This window comes from Rhineura floridana, chromosome 2 (genome assembly GCF_030035675.1).
Source record: "Rhineura floridana isolate rRhiFlo1 chromosome 2, rRhiFlo1.hap2, whole genome shotgun sequence".
Lineage (NCBI taxonomy): Eukaryota > Metazoa > Chordata > Lepidosauria > Squamata > Rhineuridae > Rhineura > Rhineura floridana.
This window is the reverse complement of record NC_084481.1, coordinates 160,019,486-160,045,136: the sequence shown is the minus strand read 5'-3', so window position 1 is coordinate 160,045,136 and position 25,651 is coordinate 160,019,486. Positions and strand designations below refer to the sequence as shown.

At 43.7% G+C, this 25,651-nt stretch overlaps 2 protein-coding genes across 10 annotated transcripts in view; one reads left to right on the top strand and one right to left on the bottom strand.

The window, feature by feature from the left end:
* The window catches only part of ZFYVE26 (zinc finger FYVE-type containing 26), an 88,313-nt gene extending 84,512 nt beyond the window's left edge, over positions 1 to 3,801 (bottom strand). For 4 of the 6 annotated variants that reach the window (XM_061611061.1, XM_061611064.1, XM_061611065.1 and 1 more), the window contains exons 1-2: positions 3,409 to 3,801; positions 2,128 to 2,322 (exon numbers count right to left, since the gene is read on the bottom strand). In XM_061611061.1, coding sequence (XP_061467045.1) covers positions 2,128 to 2,318 — 191 coding nt within the window. In that variant the 5' untranslated portion in view covers positions 2,319 to 2,322; positions 3,409 to 3,801. The remainder of the gene's footprint in view (positions 1 to 2,127; positions 2,323 to 3,408) is intronic. The other 2 variants (XM_061611063.1, XM_061611062.1) reach the window with 2 other exon arrangements.
* A 2,192-nt stretch (positions 3,802 to 5,993) lies between these two features.
* Positions 5,994 to 20,571, top strand: LOC133378351 (galectin-related protein A-like). 4 transcript variants are annotated; one of them, XM_061613183.1, is made up of 6 exons: positions 5,994 to 6,079; positions 11,196 to 11,287; positions 13,834 to 13,977; positions 15,787 to 15,875; positions 19,280 to 19,454; positions 19,946 to 20,571. In XM_061613183.1, exons 2-6 carry the CDS (start codon positions 11,261 to 11,263, stop codon positions 20,087 to 20,089), a joined length of 579 nt encoding a protein of 192 aa, XP_061469167.1. In that variant the 5' UTR covers positions 5,994 to 6,079; positions 11,196 to 11,260; the 3' UTR covers positions 20,090 to 20,571. The 4 variants fall into 4 exon arrangements, with proteins under 4 accessions (XP_061469167.1, XP_061469166.1, XP_061469168.1 ...); XM_061613182.1 differs by lacking the exon at positions 5,994 to 6,079 and having other exon boundaries at positions 11,113 to 11,287; XM_061613184.1 differs by lacking the exons at positions 5,994 to 6,079; positions 13,834 to 13,977 and having other exon boundaries at positions 11,142 to 11,287; positions 19,946 to 20,564.
* Positions 20,572 to 25,651: the final 5,080 nt, after the last annotated feature.

Genomic DNA, 25,651 nt, shown 5'->3' with positions numbered 1-25,651 from the left:
TGCCTGGGAGCATAAAAAGGTCTTTACCTGGCGCCGGAAAGATAGGAGTGTAGGCGCCAGGCGTACCTCTTCGGGGAGGCTGTTCCACAACTCAGGGGCCACCACAGAAAAGGCCCTAGATCTGGTAACCACCCTCCGGGCTTCCCGATGAGTTGGTACCCGGAGGAGGGCCTTAGATTCTGAATGAAGTGAACGGGTAGGTTCGTAGCGAGAGAGGCGTTCCACAAGGTATTGAGGTCCCACGCCGTGTAAGGCTTTATAGGTCAAAACCAGCACCTTGAATCTCGCCCGGAAGCAAATAGGAAGCCAGTGCAGACGCGCCAGAATAGGTGTTATATGCGAAGACCGACTGGTCCTCGTCAATAGTCTGGCAGCCGCGTTCTGCACCAGCTGAAGCTTCCGAACTGTCTTCAAGGGCAGCCCTACGTAGAGCGTAGAGCTCCTTCCAAAGGAGCCCAAGGCAGGAAACAACAAGCAATAAAACAATAATGTTATCAGAAACATCATACACCAATATATTCCGAACGGCACTGCATGAAATAAAGCCCAAATGGTTCTGCCTTTTTCTGGCAGGCTAGTCCTACAAAGTTATGATGCACAATTGTTCAGCTTTACTATGGGAACTTCATTGCACAGTGCTTCATTCTCCTGCACCTTGTTTAATATATGCCTGAAGAAGTCTAGCTTGCATCCAAGCCTTTCCGCCATATAATACTGAACCTTTGCAACATTTCAACCATGCAAGAAAGTCACAGGTTTACACCCACCTACTTCTGTAACCGGGCAAGCAAGTGGCGTTATCACAGTTCAAGGACACATTTAAAGTGAAGTCCCATCTCTACATTCACGTGTCATATCGAAAAATAAACTTATGTACTCTGTGTGTGTGCATGTGTGCACACGCATCAAGGGGAGAAGAGTTGGAGGAATGCAAAATGTACACACATGGAGCTTTTTTTTAAAGCTGAAAGTGTGCCAATCAAGACTGACAACGAAGGGAGAGGGGGACTGCTTCTCTCTCCCAATCAACCAATCAGCAGGATTTAATTTTTTTTTTTTTAAAAAAAGCAGCTACGCCTGCTTCCACAATGTATTCCATATGTAGCACCTTTAGCTGAATTGGGCTGAATATTTTTAAGCAAAGGGGTTTTAGTAAAAGACAATCTAGATGGCTGCCTTCATTTCCTCATTAAAGCTATCTTGCTTGACCACTCTAATGGCCCACCTAGTCCAGGAATCTGTTTCCACAGTCAGCTTTGTCCATCTCAAACAGAACATAAAGGCATCTTCCCTTCCTTCGGGTGTTGGCACCAGTCAGTAATAGGAGTATACTGTCTGTTGGACCAAATAAGCGCTGTGGCCTCTTCTTTTGTATTTTATGTGTTTTATATATAAAGAATCCAGTTTTTAAAAGTAGCACCCTTCCTATTTTAAGACATCTTATTTTTCCACGTAAGGTGCAAATTTATATTGCCATCTATTGCATAATTGGACTAAAGTAAAAGTACAATTCAAAGCATGTTCACTCAGAATTAAATTGCTCTACATAAAATAATAGAGTCTTTCTACACAAAAGGATAAACAGACAGAAATCTGATGCCAGAAGAAAAACCAGTAGGGAAATATCTCAGCCTCCTAGAACACTCTGTTAACTTGTTCAAGGTGGCCATCCTGGAACAAAGGAACTTCAAAGAGAGATTGCAAGGTGAAACCATTGAATTACAATACATCAGGAGGTTCAGTGGACTGAATCAGCACAATCAATTTATTATCACACTACATGCGTTCACTGATTTACTAATGCCAGGATGCCTCTGATGGTGGACGACAGATGACAAAAACTTGTGCAAGACTAACAAATTTATTATGTTGTCTCAAGAATCTGTTATTTGTGTTGCAAAAGACTAAAATGGCTACCCCTCTAAAAACTGTAAAAGGAATGCACTCAAAAAGTACTTTAAGGCTGCACTCACTTGCCTGAAAAAAAGCCCCACTGAAAATAATGGGACTCACTTTTAAGTATCTAATACAGGACTGCAGTGTACCATTTTAAAAGTTGAGACTCCTCCTTTCACAGACTTTCTCTACTTTCACCTGTTAGTAAACGAAAATCATTGCAATGCTTACCTCAGATGGGAAGGGCAGACTATTAGAGCATGCAGGGCTGATCTCACTTTTTCACAGCCATCCTCCTGCCACCGACTTAACTGAGGAATGCAGGCCTGTGCAAGTTCCCAGTCTCCCCTCTTCACACATTCACAGAAAAACCAGAAGAGATGTTCCAGGGATGCAGATTCCTCTTTACCAAATGGATACATCTTTCTGTTTCAAAAGGCAAGCGAACACCAGAAATCATCAGATCCTATTCTGAAATCATATTTACCAAACTTTCACTTACAACTCACTTCCTAAAATTTAGCCAGACAGGCAACAAATGGGACAATGTTTGTTTGAGAGTCGTCAAACACTAAACAGGCACTTTCAGAAAACACAAAATAGCAATAATGGGTATTGTCTTGTTTGCCCATAGAAATACTGTTGAAATGTTTGGGGGTAAAGAGGTGAGAATGAAAACAGGAAAGTGGAAACCGCAGGTGCCTTGGCTTCCCTCAGGTATAACAATAAAAAGAAGAGAGGCTAAGCTGATTTTGAGCAGAAAGGCAGGGGACACTGTAGGCTGTGGTGAGGGGAGAGGATATAAAAAAGATGTTAAATCTCTGTGTGGTTTTGGAAATATCTGGAGAATGTCAAGCTAAAAATGGCTAGAAAATTCTGCATTAAGATGAGTAAAACCTTTTAGACCAGCAAGATTGTGAAATTATTCCTGTAGGCAAAAAAAAATGCATCTGTATTGGAATTGTTTTTATTGTATTGTTTTATCTCTTTAGTGTTTGCCACCGTGAGCTCCTTTGGGAGAAAGGGTGGGATATAAATTAAACAAATGTTAAAAATAACCAGAAATCAACTCATTGGCAACCAAGGCTTCATTCATCATTTCTGAACAATTCTTATACTTCCACGTCCTACTTAACTTCTGTAATATGGCTCTCCATGTCCAAACAAAGTTTGCCCAACTAATCAATGGTGAAGTATATCCTCCTTGACCATGCAAACTTGCTCTAATTCACATTTCAGTTTCTTAAAGAAAAGAATATGCTTCTAGAGGACCGATCTACATAAGTTTACTCTGTATCACACCCCACTAACCAAGCTCAATACAGCTTACTCTAACGTAGGCAAAGGAATGCAGCCTTGACGTTAAGCGGCTGCTTATTATGCTTGCTTTCTAGAGAACTTTGCGTAAAGATTACTTTCATCATTTGTGCAACTGTTAATTTAAAAGGTTACATATATTTAACTATTCGTCTCGGAAAGCGAGCAACCATGCCCATCTCTTCTGATCCTTACCGCAAAACAAACCCCGGCAGAAGGCTCTTTTCGTCCTGCTTGGAATCTCATCTTACCTGGTGGAGTTTGTCTTTCCTCCCCACCCTTTCCATACCTCCCCTGGCGCAGGCAGGGAAACAGCCACTCGTGCCTCACATACGACCAACCTGGAAGAGAGGTCTAACCATCGGTGGAATATACACTCGGCACTCCTTTGATCATCCGTGCTAGCTGCACTCCAAAACAGAATTCAGTCCTGTTGCCGCAGCCATCTTGAAACACGAATCAGGTGATCTACACGGCAGGCAAAACAACCGGCTTATTGGACTGGGGAGACGCCATCTTTCTCTAGGGCAATGAAAGCCAATTAGGCGCCATCGCCCAAGTGGGCAACAATGTCACATGTAGCCGTGCGCTCTGCATGACCCAAGTTCTCCCTCAGAGTATAGCTTTTCCACTCAGTTCCCATTTATACCGTTAGCTGCCCGGATGCCTAGCTTTTATTTAAATAAAATTCACTAATAGGCAAAAATGAGAACCAGCTGCCCGGATGCCTAGCTTTTATTTAAATAAAATTCACTAATAGGCAAAAATGAGAACCAGTGTGGTGTAGTGGTTAGAGACCAGAGTTCGAATTCCCCTCACTGGGTGACCTTGGGCCAGTCACTGTCTCAGCCTCAGAGAAAGGCAATGGTAAACCACCTCTGAATACTGCTTACCATGAAAACTCTATTCATAGGGTCGCCATAAGTCAGGATCAACTTGAAGGCAGTCTATAAAGTCCATAAAAAGGCAAAAAAACCTTGCAGTTTAAGAACATACCTATAGCCAAGAGATATTTCCATCAAACTTTAAAAAGCAGGAAAAGTGGGCAGCTATAGTGAACGCACCAGGGTTTGTCAGAATGCAACCACCACTTGGGTTGGCCTTTCACAGTCCAATCCACTTCCTGTGTAGCTTGGAAGAATTTGGTTGCATGTGCTTCTGAGTATATGGTGAGTGGTGGCAACATCTGCAATCAGCCCAAATAACAGAAACAAGACATGTGCTGTGCTGATCTTGTTTTAGCAGGGTGGAAGCAACAATATTAAGAGATTATAATAGTTCATTATGTTTGATTTACTTTGCAATTTTAGTGAAGTTTATAAATAATTTTCTTTTGCTTCTGTTTCTGTGAATATCCGAAGTACAGCTGCATTTTGCACAGTTTACATTAAAAAAACCCAAAAAACAATAGAATAATGGCGCTGACTAGTCTCCAATGAATATGAGAAGCTGTGTCAGTATGCACAAGATAAAACAGTGGGAAGTGAAATATATTGTAGCAAAATTCTACAAGTTCTCTATGTTTTTAATTGACCAAGCCCACCTTTCCTTAAGTGGAGTGGTTTAAGCATAGCAGGCTGAAAACATGCATCTTGGGCAGGCCAAGTTTGTTTTTTCCAACAGCTAGAGTCATTGCTTAAGTAGCAACATATTGTAATCAGTTCTGATTTTACATCAAACTGCAGTTTCAGGTTCAACTGTTAATGCACCCAAAATAGAAATAAATCATAACCTCAGTTTGAAACACAAAAGGCTGTCTTCACCATCATATGACATTGACCAATAAAAAGGCTTTGAAATTAATAAAAAATAAATTTGACACAGATTTTTAGCATGAATAATGAGAGAAATACAATTTTATAGGTTAGATTCTCTGGAGAAACAGTTGTAACACAGGAAAGAAGCAAAGTAAGGACACCAACAAACATACAAAAATGTAATTCTCCATCTTTAGAGATGGCAGGTAGGGATGGCATCTCCTCTGGGAGGAGGAGCATGGGGAGGGAGGTGGGAGGTGAGCAGGCAGGAGGGGGAGGGGAGGAAGAGGTCAGGTTTGATCATTTGCATACTTAGTGAGTTCAGTGGGATTTACTCCCATGCAATCATGCTTAGGATAGGTAAAACTGACCATGGGGGAGGAGGAGAAGAGGGAGGAAGAGATGGCTGGAATGGGCAGGGGAGGAGGAAGAAGGAAGAGGGGAGGGGTGGAAGAAGGGAAGAGGAAGGGAGAGAAGAGGGGAAGGAGGAGAAAGGCGGGTCTTATCATTTGCATGCTTATTGAGTTCAGTGAGAATTACTCCTGTGCAATCATGGTTAGAACAGGTAAAACTGACCAGAAGAGGGAGGGGGAGGGGGAGGGGACAGGAGAGCAGGAGGAGGAGGAGGAGGAGGAAGAAGAAGGAGGGGATTGGGAGGGGATTGGGACAGGGGAGTGGACAGGGGAGGGGCAAAGGGGCGGAAAGGGGCAAGAGGGAAGGCAAGAGGGAAGGGATAGGAGGGGGGAGGAGGAGGGGAGGGAGGGTTGCCAGGTTCAGTCCCTGAGACTGATCCTGTATCTTTAGGAGAAAAGAAAGTCAGCCAAGTGCAGGTGTTCTTGCAACCCTGTAATGAGAAAAACCACAAGGTGGAATCCTCCCTCCTCCCTGCACAACTTTTAAAGATACAAAAGACCTGTTGGAGGCCTGGCCTGGCAACCAAGAGGTCTTCTATATCTTTAAAAGTTGTGCAGGGAGAAGGGAGAATTCCACCTTGTGGTTTTTCTCATTACAGGGTTGCAAGAACACCTGCACTTGGCTGACTTTCTTTTCTCCTAAAGCTACAGGATCAGTCTCAGGGATTGAACCTGGCAACCCTAAGGGGAGGACAGGTTTGATTATTTGCATGCTTTTTGAGTTCAGTGGGATTTACTCCTGTGCAATCATGCTTAGGATAGGTGAAACCTGGGGGAGGGGCAGGAAGGGAGGAGGGGCAGGGGAGGAGATTGGGTGGGTGGGCACTGAGCAGAGGGAAAGCCCCTTTCCAAAATGAAAACATTGTGAACAGTATAATTGTTTTTAGGGTCCCCCCCCTTTTATTCTACAGCAGGCACATGTAGCCTCCCACCAAAATGTAAACCAAAGCTATCCGTGCCACATCTGCACCAGACTTTTATCTCACTTTAGACAGTCATGCCTTCCCCCAAAGAATCCTAGGTAGTGTAGTTAGTGAAGGGTGCTGAGAGTTGCTAGGAGATGCCCTGTTCCCCTACAGAGCTTCAATCAGAGCAGTTGACTGTTACACTACTCTGGCTAATGGAACTCTGTCAGAGGAACAGGAGTCTCCTAACAACTCTCAGCACCCTTCACAAACTACACTTCCTAGGATTCTTTGGGGGGTGCCATGACTGTCTAAAGTGAAATAAAGGTCTGGTGTGGCTATGGCTCCCTGATTAACCAAGCCAAACAGCTGTGAGTCTGGCTTTTAGAACACAGACAGTTGGTTTTTACTGAGCATGCCCGCGCTTATTATTAACTTCAATGCTACATTTCTTAAATTAATTAAAAATCAGCCACACATTTTTTAAACATTTAAACTGCAGAAAATGAAGGTCAGAGTATGGGGCAAGGTCAGTAAGGGGATTACAGGTACTCTGTGAACATGGCTGATTTTTAATTAATTTCAACAATTATCAGAACTCTGACAAAAAAGTCCAACAGAGGTCTGGATTTTTCTCTTTCTTTTTACACTTTGAACTCTCGATTCTCTCTGACTGTTTTGAAAATTCTCTCTGACTGTTTTGAAAATTGTCTCTGACTGCCATGAAAATTTAGAGGGTTGTTAAACAAACGTTTCTGAGTTCATGACTGTAAGTTTGTAAGGGTTTGTTTTGAAGTGAGCTTATGAGAAGCAGCAGTATGGCATGGGGGGTATTTTCAATTTAACATTGTGGAATGTGAAAAATCCATGCTGGTGATAGTATACACCCGCTCTTGTGCTATATAATAAAAATGATAATCTGATCTGTACTTGTTGTGCATCCCATAAAACAAAATGCACAGACGCTATTCCGAACCATTCATTTTTTTAGAAACTAGCCTACTCTCATATTTTAGTATTGCTAGCCAATGAATGAAGTAATAGCTGTGATTGACATTTAGGAAAGCGGAGCGCATAGACAAAAAGATTTGTGTGATCTACTGTCTGGAGAACAAACTTCTTAGGTCATTTTGAGAATATAAAACAATAAGAAGAGCCTGCTGGATCAGGCCAGTGGCCCATCTATAGAGCATCCTGTTCTCATAGTGGCCAACCAGATGCCTATGGGAAACCTGCTCCTGGGCACAAGAGCACTCTCCCGTCCTGCAGATTCCAACAACTAGTATTCAGAAACATACTGCCTCCAACCGTGGACAGAGAGCACAGCCATTGATAACCTTCTCTTCCATGTATTTATTGTCTAATTCTCTTTTAAAGCCATCCAAGTAGGTGGCCATCACTGCCTCCTGTGGGAGCGAATGCCATAGTTTAACTACAAATTTGTGAAGAAGTGTTTTCTTTTGTCTGTCTTCAGTCTTCCAACATTCAGCTTCATTGGATATCCACAAGTTTTAGTGTTATGAGAGGAGAAAAACTTTTCGCTGTCAACCTTTCCCCCCTTTTTTTTGATGCCATGCATAATTTTATACACTTCTCTGATGTCATCTCTTGCTCAGTCTAAACTAAGAAGCTCCAAATGCTGCAACCTTTCCTCAAAGGGGAATTGCTCCATCCCCTTGATCATTTTGGTTGCCCTTTTCTCAACCTTTTTCAACTCTGCAAATGTCTTTTTTGAGTATTCCAAATGCAGTTGTACCATAGATTTGTATCACTGCGTTGGGATATTGTTAATTTTCTTTTCAATTCCTTTCCTAATAATCCGTAGCAAGAATTTTGCCTTTCTCATCACAGTTGCCACACACTGGATCAACATCTTCATTGAGCTATCCACTATGACCCTAAGGTCTCATTCCTGGTTAGTCACCGTCAGTTCTGATCCCATGAGCATATATGTGAAATTAAGATTTTTTGCCCCATCATGCATCACTTTACACTGAATTGCATTTGCCATTTTACTGCCCATTCATTCAGTTTAGAGAGCTCCTTCTGGAGCTCTTTGCAATCCCTTTTTGTTTTAACAACCCTGAACAATTTAGTATCATCAGCAAACCTGGCCACCTCAGTGATCACAACTCTAGATTGTTTATGAACAAGATCTCAGTAATGATCCTTGTGGACTCCACTTTTTACATTCCTCCACTGGGAGAATTGTCCATTTATTCCAACTCTCTGCTTTCTGTTTCCTAGTCAGTCTCTGATCCTCAAGAGAATCTCCCCTCTTATTCCATTACTGCTAAGCTTACTCAGGAGTCTTTGGGGAGGTACCTTTAACTCTGTTTGAAGCCTTTTTTTGTGGGGGGGAGGGAGCAGTGGATAATTGCTGTGCCACAGAAAACAATTTGGAAAGCCATGTTTTTAGTGTAGCCCTGGCATGTCTACTCAAAAACAAAAAATAGTAGCAAGTCCAGAGTTCATTATCTTTCTAACCCTCAGTCTGTAAACTTATTAAACAATTAACCTGCCGATGTTCAGTGGCAATAAAGTTCATAATTATTATACCCATATTGCAGGGGGAGGGGAACTGGGGGAGTGTGGGTTATCCCAGTATATGGGAAAGCAGCGCATAATGTTGTTATACCCCTATTGCTGAGAGGAGGCAAGTGTGCAGCTTATGACAACCCTGCAGTGCAGTCCAGAGAATCCAGTATCCAGAAAATCATAGAATCATAGAGTTGGAAGGGGCCTTGTAGGCCGTCGAGTCCAACCCCCTGCTCACAGCAGGAAATCCACAGCTAGAGCATCTCCCGCAGATAGCTGTCCAGCCTCTGCTTGAAGACATCCAGCGAAGGGGATCCCACCACCTCCCTAGGTAGTCAGTTCCATTGCCGAACTGCCCTTACTGTCAAGAAGTTCCTTCTAATGTCCAATCTGAATCTACGCTCCTGCAACTTAAAACCATTAGACCTAGTCCTACCCTCTGGGGCAGCAGTGAACAAATCTGTACCCTCCTCTATGTGACAGCCCTTCAGGTACTTAAAGAGTGTAATCATGTCGCCTCTCAGCCTTCTCTTCACCAGACTGAACATGCCAAGTTCCTTCAACCTTTCCTCATAAGACTTGTTCTCCATACCGGCTATCATCCTTGTCGCCCTCTTCTGAACCCACTCTAACTTGTCTATATCTTTCTTAAAATGAGGCGCCCAGAACTGAACGCAGTATTCCAGATGAGGCCTAACTAATGCAGAATATAGTGGGACTATTACTTCCCTCGACCTGGAAACTATAGCTCTGTTTATGCATCCCAAAACCGTGTTTGCCTTTTTTGCCGCAGCATCACACTGCTGGGTCATGTTCAACTTGCGATCCACTACAATTCCAAGGTCCTTCTCACACACACTACTGCTAAGCCCGGTATTTCCCATCCTGTACCTGTGCATTTTGTTTTTGCGGCCTAAATGCAGAATCCTGCATTTGTCTTTAATGAATGTCATTTTATTAATTTCAGCCCAATTTTCTAGTCTATCCAGGTCCCTTTGGATTTTATTCCTGTCTTCCATTGTGTTAGCAATCCCTCCCAGTTTTGTATCATCCGCAAACTTCATAAGGCTTCCCTCCACCCCATCATCTAAGTCATTGATAAAAATGTTGAAGAGTATCGGCCCCAGGACAGAACCCTGTGGCACTCCACTCGAAACCTCCTTCCAGTCCGAAGCAGAGCCACCAACGACCACTCTTTGAGTACGGTTTTCCAACCAGTTGTGAATCCACCTAACAGTATTTCCATGTAGTCCGCATTTGATGAGTTTGCTAATCAAAAGGTCGTGGGGGACTTTGTCAAATGCCTTGCTGAAATCTAGATAGATGACATCTACAGCATTTCCACCATCTACTAAGCTAGTGACCCGATCAAAAAAAGAGATGAGATTAGTTTGACAGGATTTTTTCTTGACAAACCCATGCTGGCTCCTACTAATCACAGCATTGTCATCTAGATAGTTGCCAATGGACTCTTTTATTATCCATTCTAATATCTTTCCCGCTATTGAAGTCAGACTGACCAGCCTGTAAAATGTGAACAGGATGGATGATATTACACAGTCTTACATATGTATATAAATATATAGTTGCTTTTTGAGGAACTCTTTTTATAATATTTATTATTAGTGCTTCTACTGGCAGATAACTCCATAGGTCAATTAAACCTGCAGTCCTTTACCCACTTACCCTCTGGGAGTTATACATAATTCAGTGTAGACATGTATAGGATTGCAAAGTACAAGGTGGAAAAACTTGTTACATTTTAATTTCATTGGATGCAGTTCATTCTTCACTTCTGATTGTGAATTGATGTACTTCAGTCTCATTAAGTTTCGGTCTTACTGCTGCTACGCACATAATGAATTTCATACATAACAGATACCATTTCAATGTACTCCCATGCATTATTATTATTTGTTTGTTTGTATGTCATCGTGTGTGACAAGGACACATGTATGTTTCTTTCCTCTCATGTGTTAATCCCTTTGCTTATATGTTTGCAACATGGATGGCTCTGAACTTATTATTGATTTGTAGTATGCATCTATTTCACCCAGTGATTCTTCCTAGACTGTTTTTTTAAGCCAGGCTAAAGCCAGTCGTTGAACTTATTGGTTGATCAATGGCAAGGCAAGCAAATCTCCCTGTTCTCAAAACATAATGCTTTGAGACATATATGGAAGGAATAACAACAGCATCAACAATAATGTTGAATGTTTTTTTCCTCTTACCCTGTTGGGCATCCATTTGAAGATGTTGACTGTTGTGACTCAGCTATCTACACGGGTGGTGTCTTAACTGGTGTTTGCTAGAGATAACATTCCCTGTGACATTCTCTATTCCGGCTCTTTTGTTTGTTTTGCATATAGGCAGGGAAAGATCACAACTTTTTTCATTAGACTTCTAAGAAGGAAAGAGTGTAAGGTGAAAAAAGATGACGGAAAATTACAGGTGCACAAATGTAAGTATTAGAAAATCTACTTTCTATAAGTATACTTATGTGTGTAAGTGTATAAACAGGAAGAGGCAAATGGATTTTTATTTAACACCATCATTTTAACTAGAGCTTGGAAAAGTTACTTTTTTGAACTACAACTCCCATCAGCCCCAGCCAGCATGGCTACTGGATTGGGCTGATAGGAGTTGTAGTTCAAAAAAGTAACTTTTCCAAGCTCTGATTTTAACACTACATCTCTTTGAATTCTAAATCATTTTCAGATATGGCATTTGCCTGCCAGTGCTAATCCCACAAATGACTTTGTTTGGTAGCAGTATCCATATTTGTTCAAGCAGAAAGATATAAATACTCCAGATGTACTGAAGTCATGTTGTTGTTATGTGCCTCCAAGTCAATTATGACTTATGGTGACCCTATGAATCAGCAACCTCCCAATAAACCATCCTGTTCAGATCTTGTAAGTTCAGGTCTGTGGCTTCCTTTATGGAATCAATCCATCTCTTGTTTGGTCCTCCTCTTTTTCTACTCCCTTCTTTTTTCCCCAGCATTATTGTCTTCTCTAGTGAATCATATCTTCTCATTATGTATCCAAAGTATGATATTTATATATATTATTTATTCAATTTATTAGTCGCCCATCCAGCTGGAATACTCAGCCACTCTGAGCAATGTACAAAGCAAAAACATATAAAACATCAGAGCATCAAAAACAACAAAAGCATCAGAACATCAAAACATCAAAACTAAACAATAGACTAAACAATAAGGTAGAGGCAACTAGATTTCACTAATAGGGCTTCTCGCCTGTATAGTCTGAAAGATGTAATTTCAAATGGAAGCTCCTGATATAAGTCTTCCCACTAAAAGCCAATGTGGGTGATAGTCCGTTTGCAAGATCAAAGGCTACATCTCCTCTTGATCTTAGCATCCGGCAGCTCCCACAGGGAGAAGGGTGGGGTAAACAGACCCCTCGAAAACGAAACTAACAGGGAAGTTCTCAAAGAAGCCGAGGCGAAAGAGCCAAGATGTAAGCACAGCCGATATCAAGGCAGAATGCACGAAAGCCAGACGGTAAGATGGCAACAACTGCAGGGGCGCTTCCTGGCTCTCAGAAGACGCCGAAAGGTCTTCACAGCAAAAACGGCGTCTTCCAAGAACAGGCCAAAGCATCAGGTCTGCCAAGAAGCCACAGTCTCTCTCTGGCTCCAGCCCGGCTTGGCGCCCTCTACTGTGAGAGGTGGCGGCTGCGGCAGCGGCAGCCTGAGGTAGATGCAATATCAAGTTGCGTCCCTGGATCATACCGACAGCTAGCGTCCGAGTCCAGGTCAAATAATGAGGGAGGCAGCATAGAAGGGAGGGGGGGCTCCCCCATATTTTATGAGCATTCTCGTGCGTTGTAGCCTCCGGAATTACCTCCTAAAAGCCAAAGGCGGTGAGGCTCCATCGCCCGTAGCTGTTGCCTCTACCTCAGTTTCATCATTTTAGCTTCTAGTGATAGTTCTGGTTTAATTTGTTCTAACACCCAATTATTTGTCTTTTTCACAGTCCATGGTATGCGCAAAGCTCTCCTCCAACACACATTTCAAATGAGTTAATTTTTCTCTTATCCGCTTTTTTCACTGTCCAACTTTCACATCCATACATAGAGATTGGGAATACCATGGTCTGAATGATCCTGACTTTAGTGTTCAGTGATAGATCTTTGCATTTGAGGACCTTTTCTAATTCTCTCATAGCTGCCCTCCCCAGTCCTAGCCTTCTTCTGATTTCTTGATTATTATCTGATTTCTGTGATACATCCAGGGCCGGGGCCAGGCATGACTGGGCCCTTGGGTACCAGCCTGCCCTGGGCGTGCGGCTCCTGCTTGTTCCACCTACGTCTCTCCTGTTTTTGCTGCTGCATGTGCTGTGCGTGCAGGGCTACCATCAACCAAGATGACAGTGGAGGCTTCTCTAAGGGGCTGATGCCCCTGCTGCCATCTTGGTGGATGGCAAATATGTGCAGTACACTGTGTGCGCGGACATACCTGCCATCAACCAAGATGGTGGTAGGGGGGATCAGCCCCTTAGAGAAGGCTCCACCGTCATCTTTGTTGACGGTAGCCCTGCATGCACAGGACATGCAGCATCAAAAACAGGTCGGTGGCCTGGAAGCTTCCTCCCTGCGATCCGTGGCAAGGGACCCTGCTGTGGATCGCAGAAGGGGAGCGCTACTCTCCCACTCTACCGAGGGGCCCTTCAGGATCCACAGCCCGACCTGGCCACCCTTTGGCTGAGGTCTTTCTCTCTTTTTAACTACAGGTATTGTCTTTTAGCATTCTTCCCTGATAATGTTTCTCACTTCAATCATAGTTCTTCTGGTTCTCTATCAACTAAGTTTAAAGCCTCAAATCTATTCCTTATTTGATCTTTATATTCTTCTGGGATGTTATTTAAATTGTGTTTTGGCATTATGATTGCTTTGTTGTTTTTCTTTAGCTTTACTCTGATTTTTGATATGACCAGTTCATGATCTGTACTGCAGTCTGCTCCTGGTTTTGTTTTCACAGAAAGTATGGAACTTCTCCATCTTTTGCTACCAATTATACAATCAATTTGATTCCTATATTGACCATTTGGTGATGTACAGTCATCTTTTTGGTTGCTCAAAAAATGTGTTTGCAAGAAACAAATTATTGGCTTCACAGAATTCAGTAAGTTTTTCTCCTGCTTCATTTCTGTCTCCTAAGTCCCATTTCCCCACAATTCCTAGTTCTTCTCTGTTCCCTACTTTTGCATTCCAGTCCCCCATGATTATCAGCACATCTTGTTTTGGTGTGTGATCAATTTCTTCCTGTACTTCTGTGTAAAATCTCTCCAATTCCTCTTCTTCTGTGTTTGCTGCTGGAGCGTAGACTTGGCTGATGAATATATTAATAGGTTTCCCGGTTAATCTCATCACTCGCTCAGACCTTGCATTATAGCTCCTAATTGCTTTTGCTACATCACTTAGTATAAAAGCAACCCCATTTCTTCTTAATTTCTCATTTCCTGCATAAAATATTTTGTAGTTGTCTGATTGAAAATGTCCCATTCCCATCCATTTTAAATCACTCACGCCAAGTATTGTAATGTCGATATGTTCCATTTCTTTCTTGACAATTTCTAACTTTCCCTGGTTCATGCTTCTCACATTCCATGTTCCTATTGTGTGCGTTGTACAACTCCAGACTCTCCTTTCACATCTGTGTGCATCAGCCTCTGGGCTTCCATTCGACTTTGACCCAGTGGTGTCATTAGTCACAGCATTACTCGTATTTGTCTGTTGTTCTTCCCCAGTAGCTCGCTGAGTGCCATCTGACTTGGGGGTCTCATCTTCCAGCACTATCTCGTGTTGCATTTTGGATACTCTGTTCATAGGGTTTTCGTGGTAAGAGGTATCAGAGGTGGTTTACCATTGTCTTCCTCTGAGTTTGGATGCATCACAGTCTGGTGTCTCAGTTTTGATCAATTTCCGCCTTGGGCATCCCTGCTAGGCTTCCAGCCTCTTGGTCTAGACTCCTGGCAGCATTGCTCTCAACTTCTTTGACACTCTCAGCCCCCCTCACAACGTTAAAGTGTGCATCCTAGAAGAGGACTGAATGGTTTTGTTGGTGAAGGGCTTTAGCCGTGTCATAAGCAGAGCACTTGCTTTGCATGCAGAACGTCCCAGAATCAAACCCAGCATCTCCAGGTATAGATGGGGGAGAAATTTGATTCAGTTTGCATTTAAAAGTGAACTTGCCTAATTCACACTTTTCTAAACCATAAGCAAATTGAAACACAGGCATCCTTCAAAATCTGCACTTTTCTGAATTTAGCAATGCAGGTCTCCAGGCAAGTAAAGCATGCAAGATGCATATACTAGTGTAACACATTTTTGCCTTACATATTTTTGCAAAGCAATTTTTATATTGCTTTGCAAAAATGCACATTTTAGTGAAAATAACACACACATTTTTGCAAAGCAATTTTTATAAGGCAAAATTGCATAGAAAATATGTATAAGGAGAAATTCACATTAAAATGCTGATAAATTTTCATGAATACTGTTTTCTAAAAAAATCACAAACTGATGTAGAGAGCTGAAGATTAGAAAAATGAGAAATTGAGAGAAACTATAATTGACAGATTCGCCCATCCCTGTCTCCAGGTAGAACTGGGAATGTCCCATCTGAAACCTTGGAGAGCTGCTGCCTGGCTTCAGTGTTATAGGACTAAGCAAGGTGGACCAATGGTCTGACTTGGTATAAGGTAGCTTCCTATTTTATTTTATTTTTAAATGCAGAGCTTGAAAGACACACATAGCTAGGGAGAACTCCTGCAAAGGGGAGTGTGTGTTCATGCATCTATCTATGTATCTATAGATATAATTTACTCACACTAGTTATAGATATATATGCAGTTCATCGCATATCTTTGTATTTTATTATACAGATGTCATGATCAAGTACATATTAAAAATGATTGTTTTCCCCCATTAGGTGGAGAAATACATCGGTGAGATTAAAGGAGGATTGAGGCCAACCATGAAAATCACTATCATGGGGGTTATAGGCCCTGCCCCAAAGAGGTAGGGGTGTCATTTTGCATTCTTGGTTCACAGATGTAATTAGCAAAAATTGCCTATATGTGAAAATCTATTGAGAAAATCTGTTGAGCATGCTTATCAAATTTGCGGATGATACAAAATTGGGGGGCATAGCTAATACCACGGAAGACAGAAACACGGAAGACAGAAATTCAAAGGGACCTTGATAGGCTGGAGCATTGGGCTGAAAACAACAGAAACCAAATGCACCGTTATAAGATGGGGGATACTTCGCTCAGCAATACAGCATGTGAGAAGGATCTTGGAATTGTCATTGATCACAAGCTGAATAAGAGCCAACAGTGTGATGTAGCTGCAAAAAAGGCAAATGCTGTTTTAGGCTGCATTAACAGAAGTATAGTTTCCAAATCGTGTGAAGTATTAGTTCCCCTCTATTCAGCACTGGTTAGGCCTCATCTTGAATACTGTGTCCAGTTCTGGTCTCCGCACTTCAAGAAGGATGCAGACAAACTGGAACAGGTTCAGAGGAGGGCAACAAGGATGATCAGGGGACTGGAAACAAAGCCCTATGGGGAGAGACTGAAAGAACTGGGCATGTTTAGCCTGGAGAAGAGAAGACTGAGAGGAGATTTGATAGCACTCTTCAAGTACATGAAAGGTTGTCACATAGAGGAGGGCCGGGATCTCTTCTCGATCATCCTAGAGTGCAGGACACGGAATAATGGGCTCAAGTTGCAGGAAGCCAGATTTCAACTGGACATCAGGAAAAACTTCCAAATTGTTAGAGCCATACAACAATGGAACCAATTACCTAGAGAGATAGTGGGCTCTCCGACACTGAAGGCATTCAAGAGGCAGCTGGACAGCCATCTGTCGGGAATGCTTTGATTTGGATTCCTGCATTGAGCAGGGGGTTGGACTTGATGGCCTTATAGGCCCCTTCCAACTCTACTATTCTTTGATTCTATGATAGCATTCTTTCAGTGAAAAGGAAGAGGTAGTACTGCCAGCTTTATTTAAAGGATTATCTCTTTCCACCCTCCCCCACTGGAAAACATCAGAGAAACGCTGAGCACAATAAAATGTAAATGTACTGCCTTCCGACTTATGGCGACACTATGAATAGGGTTTTCATGAGGCTGAGAGGCTTAGAGCTTTGCAGAGCATAGGTGATGATTCTTAGTTCAAATGCTCAGATTCTAGAACGCTAACTTCCAAAACAGAGCACACTAGTTTGCAGTGAGAAAGAAAAATAGAAGGGGAAATTCAGATGTTTTGATTTGCGCCTCTTTATTTAGCACCTCACATAAGAAGAGCCCTGCTTTATCAGGCCAAAAGTCTAAATAGTCAAACATACTCTTCTCGATCATCCCAGAGTGCAGGACACGGAATAACGGGCTTAAATTATAGGAAGCTAGATTCCAGCTGAACATAAGGAAAAGCTTCCTAACTATTAGAGCAGTAGGACAATAAAGCCATTTACTTAGGGAAGTGGTGGGCTCTCCAACACTGGAGGCATTCAAGAGGCGGCTGGACAGCCACCTGTCAGCTATGCTTTAATTTGGATTCCTGCATTGAACAGGGGGTTGGACTTGATGACCTTATAGGCCCCTTCCAACTCTACTATTCTATGATTCTATAAATAGTTGTATCCTCTGCTGTAAATTCTTCATTGAGGAGGTGTTGGACTAGATGACCTTCAAGTCCGTCCCAATTCTAATATTCTATTATTCCATTGTTAAGGTTCCTGTAAACCTAAAGTAATCATTAAAAAAGGCATCTGCCTGTTGCAACTCTGCATGCTCTGAGCTTTTCTCCTTCCAGTCAACCTCCACTGAGGATGGGCACTCCTGACCATCTCTGCTTTGGGTGTGAATGGAGCACTGTCTCATTCTGATCTACAGCAGAATAACTGCTACCATCACCAAGACTGATTGTTGTCTTTCTGCCTGACTCTGTGCTCTGTAGTTGCATCCTTCCTCCATTCTCTCTCCATAGTGGAGGAGTACAGGAGAAATGGGGCATAATTTTGCTATATTTGTTTGTTTGATTGCTCAATTTTATAACCCGCTATTCCTCCCAAAAGGGACCCTATATCTCTGCTTTGAGTGTAACCAGATCATTCCAACACTCCTGATGCAAAGATGGAGGAGAAATACCTATCCCCAGTGGAGGTATTCCCAGAACAGTGACCCATGCACAGACCCAGCCCTACCAGCAGGCAAAGTGAGGCAACCCCTGAACCCTCAGCTGTTTCTGTCTGTTGCCCTACAGCCTGTCCTTGTCCCTCTAATATGTCCTGCTGCCATACGTGCAGTGGTGTTGCTATCCCATCACCACTGGTGTTGAAGAAAGATTCAATGCAAGTTCAATCTGCTTCGTACATAAAATGTCTTGTCTCAGGCAGCAAAACGTCTTGAGTTAGCCCTGCACATGCAGAAACAAAGAGATTTGGGTCATTCTTATTATTACAAACTGGGACCATGTGAACATGTAGGCTCCTGCCCAGTCCATAAGTTAAGCCATGGTTTGACTTAGTGTGTCATCCAAACTGGGACTCGTGGTTAAGCTCTCTCCTCATTAACCACAAGTAGTAGCCAATGTTTGTTCTTGGCTACAGCACAGGGTTAGTGAGGTGAGAGCTGAAACACAAGGCCTGGTCTGGATGATGCTCTTGCGTGGTGCAAGAGTAAAAAAGACTGGGGAGGAGCAAAGTGGCTTTGAGCTCTTCTGTAGAAGCCCACACATTTGTGTGGTCCTGGTAAGAGCCATAATCTACTTACCGTGTTGTGCAAACTGAGCCTTCTTGAGGAAGGATGGGAATGTGGGACTTTGTGGAAACTGTGTATCTCTGGCGGGTATTACAAATCTGTTGGAAACAGGGGCAGAGGGAATTAAGAAATTAATTTCCACTTCCTTTTCCTGCATTTATAACATATGTGAATGAGGAGCTGCACTGCACACGATGGTATCATCATGTCATGTATTTGTGCCATTTCTTACGGAGTGCTGTGACGTCACACTATAAAAAGGCAGACTCTGTCTCTTATTTGATGTATGTTTCCAGACAGTTCTTGTAATGCTGTTTCAGGGTCCAGGTCACAGCAGTTTAGCTGCTTTTACCCAATCATTGCTGGAGGTAAGCATTTAATGCAGGGGTGGGAGACCAGTGACTCTCTAGATCAGCCTTTCCCAACCTTTGGGTCTCCAGATATTGTTAGACTACAACTCCCATCAGCCTCAGTCAACATGGCCAGTGATGAGGCAGCCCGAAACATCTGGAGGACCACAGTTTCCACATCCCTAGACTAGGACATGCTTCATATGCTGTGGCATATGTGGATAAATTAGCCCTTTTTGTATGAATCATACTGTCCTGTTAGATTGCTGGACATTTGATTACTTACCATGTGTTCACTCCTTAGTTTTTCAGTGACTTTGCTCTGTGACCCCACTGATGGAAGCATGGATGTTGGGTTGTTACTTGCAGTCAGCTTTCTTGAGAAATCCATTGTCCGGAATTCACGGATTGCTGAGAAATGGGGTAAAGAGGAAAAGACGATTCCCTACTTCCCATTTACAGCAGGGGACTCGTTTAAGGTAATTTTACTAGACAGTGTGGAATATATATAAAGCTGTCTCAGACCAGCTTGCCCAGTATCAGACCAGCTTGCCCAGTATAGTCTGCTCTGACTGACAGCAGCTCTTCAAGATCTCAGCCAGATTTCTTTCCCAGCGCTTTGGATCCTTTAACTACTGGTGCTTGGGACTAAACTTGTGAGCATAGAAAAAATGTCCTCTACATTTGCTCCATCTGTATTTACAGGATCGAAAGGGAGACTGTTTATTTACAATATATAATCTATAAACTGCTGGCTCAAAATAAAACATTGCAGCAGTGTAGGCTAGATACTTCAGTGTAATCTTTCCCATTCATTTTCAAAGCATCTAGACAACTAGCCATGATTAAGTCCCATTGAAATCAATAAGGTTTAAGACCCATGAATTTGTGGAGCTTTTGCATGCCCAACTTTATCTGGATTGCTTTCAGGCTGTACTGCTGCTATCTACTGAACCTTTTGCTTTTTCAGATGGAGCTCTTGTGTGAGCATCAACAGATTCGGGTCCTGCTTGATGGACGTCAGCTCTGCAGTTTCAGTCACCGTGTGCAACCTATGCAAAGGGTGACGGCCTTACAAATCTCTGGAGACCTGAAGCTCACCAAAGTGGCTTGAAGAAGAAAATAAAGAACCCTACACCACTCCTGGGTTGTTGCAAAAGTGCCTTCTCTGTGTTGCTGGATGTACTTTCTTACTTTTGCTCTTACGCATGCTTCTTGAGATTTGAAATATAGGTTGAACAGTAACTTTTCCTTTTAGGTCCCTTGGCACCCTGGGGCCAACAAAATTGAAATCCCTAGACTGAAGGACTGCAGTGGCTGGTTCTGGGATCCTTGCACACGCATTCTACTACCCTGCCAACTACAAGGTGTGGGTTGTGATCCAGCAAGCACAAAGGTTGCAAGTGCTCAGAGGAACTTTTACCTTAATTTCTAAATGAAAAACACAGACTCCATTCCCTTGACAGGTGCTATATTTATTTATTATTTATTTATTTATTTATTCTTGGATTTATTAGTCGCCCATCTGGCTGGTTACCCAGCCACTCTGGGCGACGTACAAAACAGAATAATACATTAGACATTAAGCATACCATAAACATTAAAATATTAAAACATACAGTAAAAGTTTCAACCCATCCCAAAAGCCTGCCTGAAGAGCCAGGCCTTTAAAGTCCGACGGAAGCTCATCATAGAGGGGGCATGTCGGAGATAATTTGGGAGGGAGTTTCATAGGGTGGGGGCCAATATTGAGAAAGCCCTCTCTCTGGTCCTCACCAGCCTAGCTGATTTAACCGGTGGGATCGAGAGAAGGTCTTGAGAGGCTGATCTTGTCGAGCGGCATTCCTGACGGTGCTGGAGGCGCTCCTTCAGATAAACTGGGCCCAAACCGTATAGGGTTTTAAAGGTCAAAACCAACACCTTGAATTGGGCCCGGTAAACAACTGGTAACCAATGTAACTCCTTCAAAACTGGAGTAATATGATCTTGTCGGCGGCTACCCTTGATCATACGAGCCGCCTCATTCTGTACCAGTTGCAATTTCTGGACCGTTTTCAAGGGTAACCCCACGTAGAGCGCATTACAGTAGTCTAGGCGAGAGGTGACCAGGGCATGTACCACCGGTGGGAGCAAATGGTTGGGAAGGTAGGGGCGCAGCCTCCGTATCAGATGCAGTTGATACAGCACTGCCCTGCTCACAGCCGAGACTTGAGCCTCCATGGACAGCTGGGAGTCAAGAATGACCCCCAGGCTGCGGACCTGGTCCTTTAGGGGCAATTGTACCCCATTGAACACCAGGTCCACATCCCCCAGCCTTCCCTTGTCTCCCACAAACAGTACCTCGGTTTTGTCAGGATTCAGCTTCAGCTTGTTCCTTCCCATCCAGTCACTCACTGAGTCCAGGCACTTGGACATGGTTTCTACAGCCAACCTCGGTGAAGATTTAAATAAGAGATAGAGCTGCGTGTCATCTGCATATTGATGACACTGCAGCCCAAATCTCCTGATGATTGCTCCCAGCGGCTTTACATAGATGTTGAATAGCATCGGGGAGAGGATAGAACCCTGTGGCACCCCACAAGTGAGAGGCCACGGATCTGAAACCTCCTCCTCCAGTGCTACTCTTTGGTACCTACCAGAGAGGAAGGACCGGAACCACTGTAATACAGTGCCTCCTATGCCCAGCCTCTTCAGGTGGTCCAACAGGATACCGTGGTCAACGGTATCAAAAGCCGCTGAGAGATCAAGGAGGACAAGGAAGGTACCTTCGTTTCTATCCCATGCCCTCCTCATATCATCTACCAAGGCGACCAAGGCTGTTTCAGTCCCATGCCCAGGCCTGAAACCCGATTGAAATGGATCTAGATAATCTGCTTCCTTCAAGTGTGCTTGCAACTGTTTCACCACCGGCCGCTCAATCGTCTTGCCTAAGAATGGCAGGTTTGAGACTGGGCGGAAGTTGTTGAGATCATGAGGATCCAAGGAGGGTTTCTTTAAAATAGGTTTTATTATTGCCTCCTTAAGCGCTGATGGCATTATTCCCTCTTCGGGCGATGTGTTAACCACCATCCTGATCCTCTCACCCAGTCTCTGGATGTGGGTATGTGTTGAAAACAAGCAAACAGCTTGTTACTTATCACAGGGTTTATAGCACAATCGTCTGCAAATTTACTCAGTGCAGTCCTATGCATGTTTATCTGGAAGTGGGTTTCACTGTGTACAATGGAGCTTCCTTCAAAGCAAGTGTGTATAGGACTGCAGTCTTAGTGTTGAGAAAATGAAGGACTCACTTTACTCATAATATCCCTATTATACTTTGATAGCAATATAGTTCACTTGCTTTGTTCAACAACAGCAGCAACATCGCTTTTGCCAGTGGGCTTATCTACAGTGGTTTACTGTGTACTTGGTGCTACTCACATGTGCTTTAAATTTGCATGGTTCACACAACATTACTGGCAAACAGAAGCTATTGCACAGTTTCTCCCCTATAAATCTGTACTAACCCAATCCGCTGATAATATGAAAAGTGGAGGAAAAATCTCCATTCCATTTCTCTAGTGCTTGCAGGTGCTTTGCTCCAATGCTTTTAGGTGGGCGTGTCAATTGATCTCTCCACCCCCACTATCTCCTCCCTTTTTTCATTTTGTTTCCTGTGGGCTGACAAGCAACTTCCAGTTGCTCTCCTCCATTCTGCTGCCCTTTTATATTGCTGCAAATGGTGTCTTTATTTTCTTTTTCCCCATCTTGTGCACAAAAGCATAACACTGCTCAAACCAAGATTTGCATTTCAGCTGTATCCTACTAATCATAGGCATGGAGAAAACAGATATTTGCACTTCTGGTGTTTTTTTTTAAAGAAAGCTACTACAACTGGTAGAACAGACTCTGTATGCCCAGTTACCTAGCAACCAGAGGGAGTGGAAATGTATAATCAGAGGGTGGTGCCACAAGAAAACTGCGAGACTAATCCTTCCCAGAGGAACGCCTACTTGTGTGAATAGGAAAAACTTATTGGCAGCTAACATTGAGCAGGAACTGAAGACAGTGCAAATGTATTATGAGGGTAAAAGCAGTTTTGCTATGATGAAAGGTTCCCATGTAGATGAGCCCAATGTTAAGAGGTCATATATACTGCCTTTTGTCATATGTACCTGTACTTTTACCTAGCCATATGATATCTGATCTGAAGCAATGGAATCAAATGGCCAGTCAAGCTGTAATGAGCTCATCACAGGCAAACTTTATCTGCAGAGGTGGCTAGTGGCCATTGGGACAGAAGGCAGAGGGCATGAACAATAAATGGAACCAAAGCCAATGACAGGGAGAGCCAGCTCATCCTAGTTTTGTTCGCATCTTCCTCCATGCTGAATTCTGCAAGGGCAACACTAAGGGTAGACACACTTGCAGTTGTGCTGGATTCAGTGTGTCTCTGTCTTCACCTCCATTTTCTGAACACGGAACAAACAATGCTATTGAAGCGCTGCCCCCTTTTGCTCCAAAACCCCAGTAGCTCCAGCATGTTTTACCTTGTTGCCAGCTTCACACAGACTTCAGAATTGATTAGCCATCAACCCTATTGCCACCTCTGGTGTGTCCACTGAGAACACTTTGCTGTAGGCTCCGGCAGACACAGTGATTGGCCCAATGCTTTGCTGCGGGTGGTCCTAATCAGCAGTGGGGAAGGACAATGTGTCCAGCCATGGCAGAGTCGATGCAAAACACAGCCAGATAAAAGTGTCTGGCTGCTTTTGAAGCAACTAGTGTGTCTGGAGCCTAAGATGAAGGAAGAGGAGGAAGCTGACAGGCAGTGCCACCTCTTGGACTGTTTGTAAAGAAGAAAGCAAGGCAGGTGGGGGCTGGTTGAGGGCACACTGAGGTTGGTAGGGCAGTGCCCCATTCCCACTAATGGGCCAGCCACAACTGTTCATCCCCACAGTTCTCAAAAAGTTTCCAGTTCTGTCTGTGCTATAAAACTGATTTAACAGCCATTCCCTTCCCCCAGGAAATCATAAGAACTGTAGTTCTGTGGGAGGGTGACTAGAAATTGTATAACAGAAATCTCAGCACTTTCTCTAAACTACAGTTCCCAGATTCCGAAGAAGCCATGACCGTTAAAACTTGTACTGTAGAATTGCCCTGAATCTCCTCCTTTACCTGCTTCTAATGGTAAAGGTAATGTATTTAACACAGTACAAATGGGCTGCGGTGTGACAAGTCGTACCTCATCTGAACCTACGTAAGGCATCTCTGGTTTGGACTGTCATGCAGTGACAACACTTTCATCACAATGAAAGATGCAATGAAAAAAGGAGCATCCTGTTAAGCTGCTAGACAAGGGATAGCCAATCTGGTGTCCACCAGATGTTTTGGACTACAATTCCTATCATCCCTGACTTATGGGCCCTTCTACCTGCAGACGATGGGAGTTGTAGTCCAAAACGTAGGGAAGACACAATGCTGGCTACCCCTGTGCTAGACTGAGCCCAAATAATACACACTGTGGGGCAATGGCCACTTAAAAGGCAACCTTAGAGAAGCAATTCTACTGGGCAAGCTGGCGCAGTGCAGTGCCATCGGACACATCTGTTGAGTTGCACCACATCCCAGCAAACCAACCCAAGAAGGTTTGGGTGGCTTGGTAAAAATTCCTAGATCACTGGGTTGAACTGCTGCATGTATATTTTGCCTCATTTCAAGGGACCACCATACCAGTGAATTAGCCTCAAGATATATAGCTCTTGTGCAGCTTTTCTACATGACAGAGATGGTGAACCCACAGTCCTCCAGATGTTGCTGGACTACAGCTTCCATCATCTCCAACCATTGGTCATGCTGACTGAGGCTGAAGGGAGCTGGAGTCAGCGGCATCACTAGCGGGAGTGGAGGGGGGTGCGGACCTCCAGTGCGCGCCCTACCACGTGCATGGATGGGGGTGTCTGGTCTTGCACGCGCACACACACACACGACGCGCTCCAGGCTGGCGGTGGGAGGCCTGTCCCGGCTTCATCGCCAGTGAGCGGGCGCCTGCTTCTGGTCTCGCCCGCCCACCTCCGAGGAGGAGTTGGCGCGGGGCAACGGCATGGGGCAGGGCGGCTCTGGGTGTCACCCCCCCTCAGGGTGTCACCCGGGTGCGGTCCGCACCCTCCACACCCCGGTAGTGATGCCCCTGGCTGGAGTCTAACAATACCTGGAGGGTTCCAAATTCCCGATCTCTGCTTCAGGATGTCAGAGGATTCACACAGAATTCTCTAGGGATGCATCTGGGATCTCAGCAGATGATTCAGTCTGAATGTTTAGATGCGTAGAAAATAGTAATTTTCAAAACTAAACAGAAGGGTTTCATATTACAGTTTTTGAAAATATACTTTCGGCTGCAGTGTCACCAATATGCGGATGACACTCAGCTCTATCTCTCGTTTAAATCTTCACCAGAGTTGGCTGTGGAGACCTTGTCCAAGTGCCTGGAATCCGTGAGTGGATGGATGGGAAGGAACAAGCTGAAGTTGAACCCCAATAAGACCAAGGTGCTACTCGTGGGGGACAAGAGAAGGTTGGGAGATGTTGACCTGAAGTTCAATGGGGTGAGTCTACCCCTGAAGGACCAGGTCCGCAGCCTTGGGGTTGTGCTTGATTCCAGGCTGTCCATGGAGGCTCAGATTTCGGCAGTGAGCCG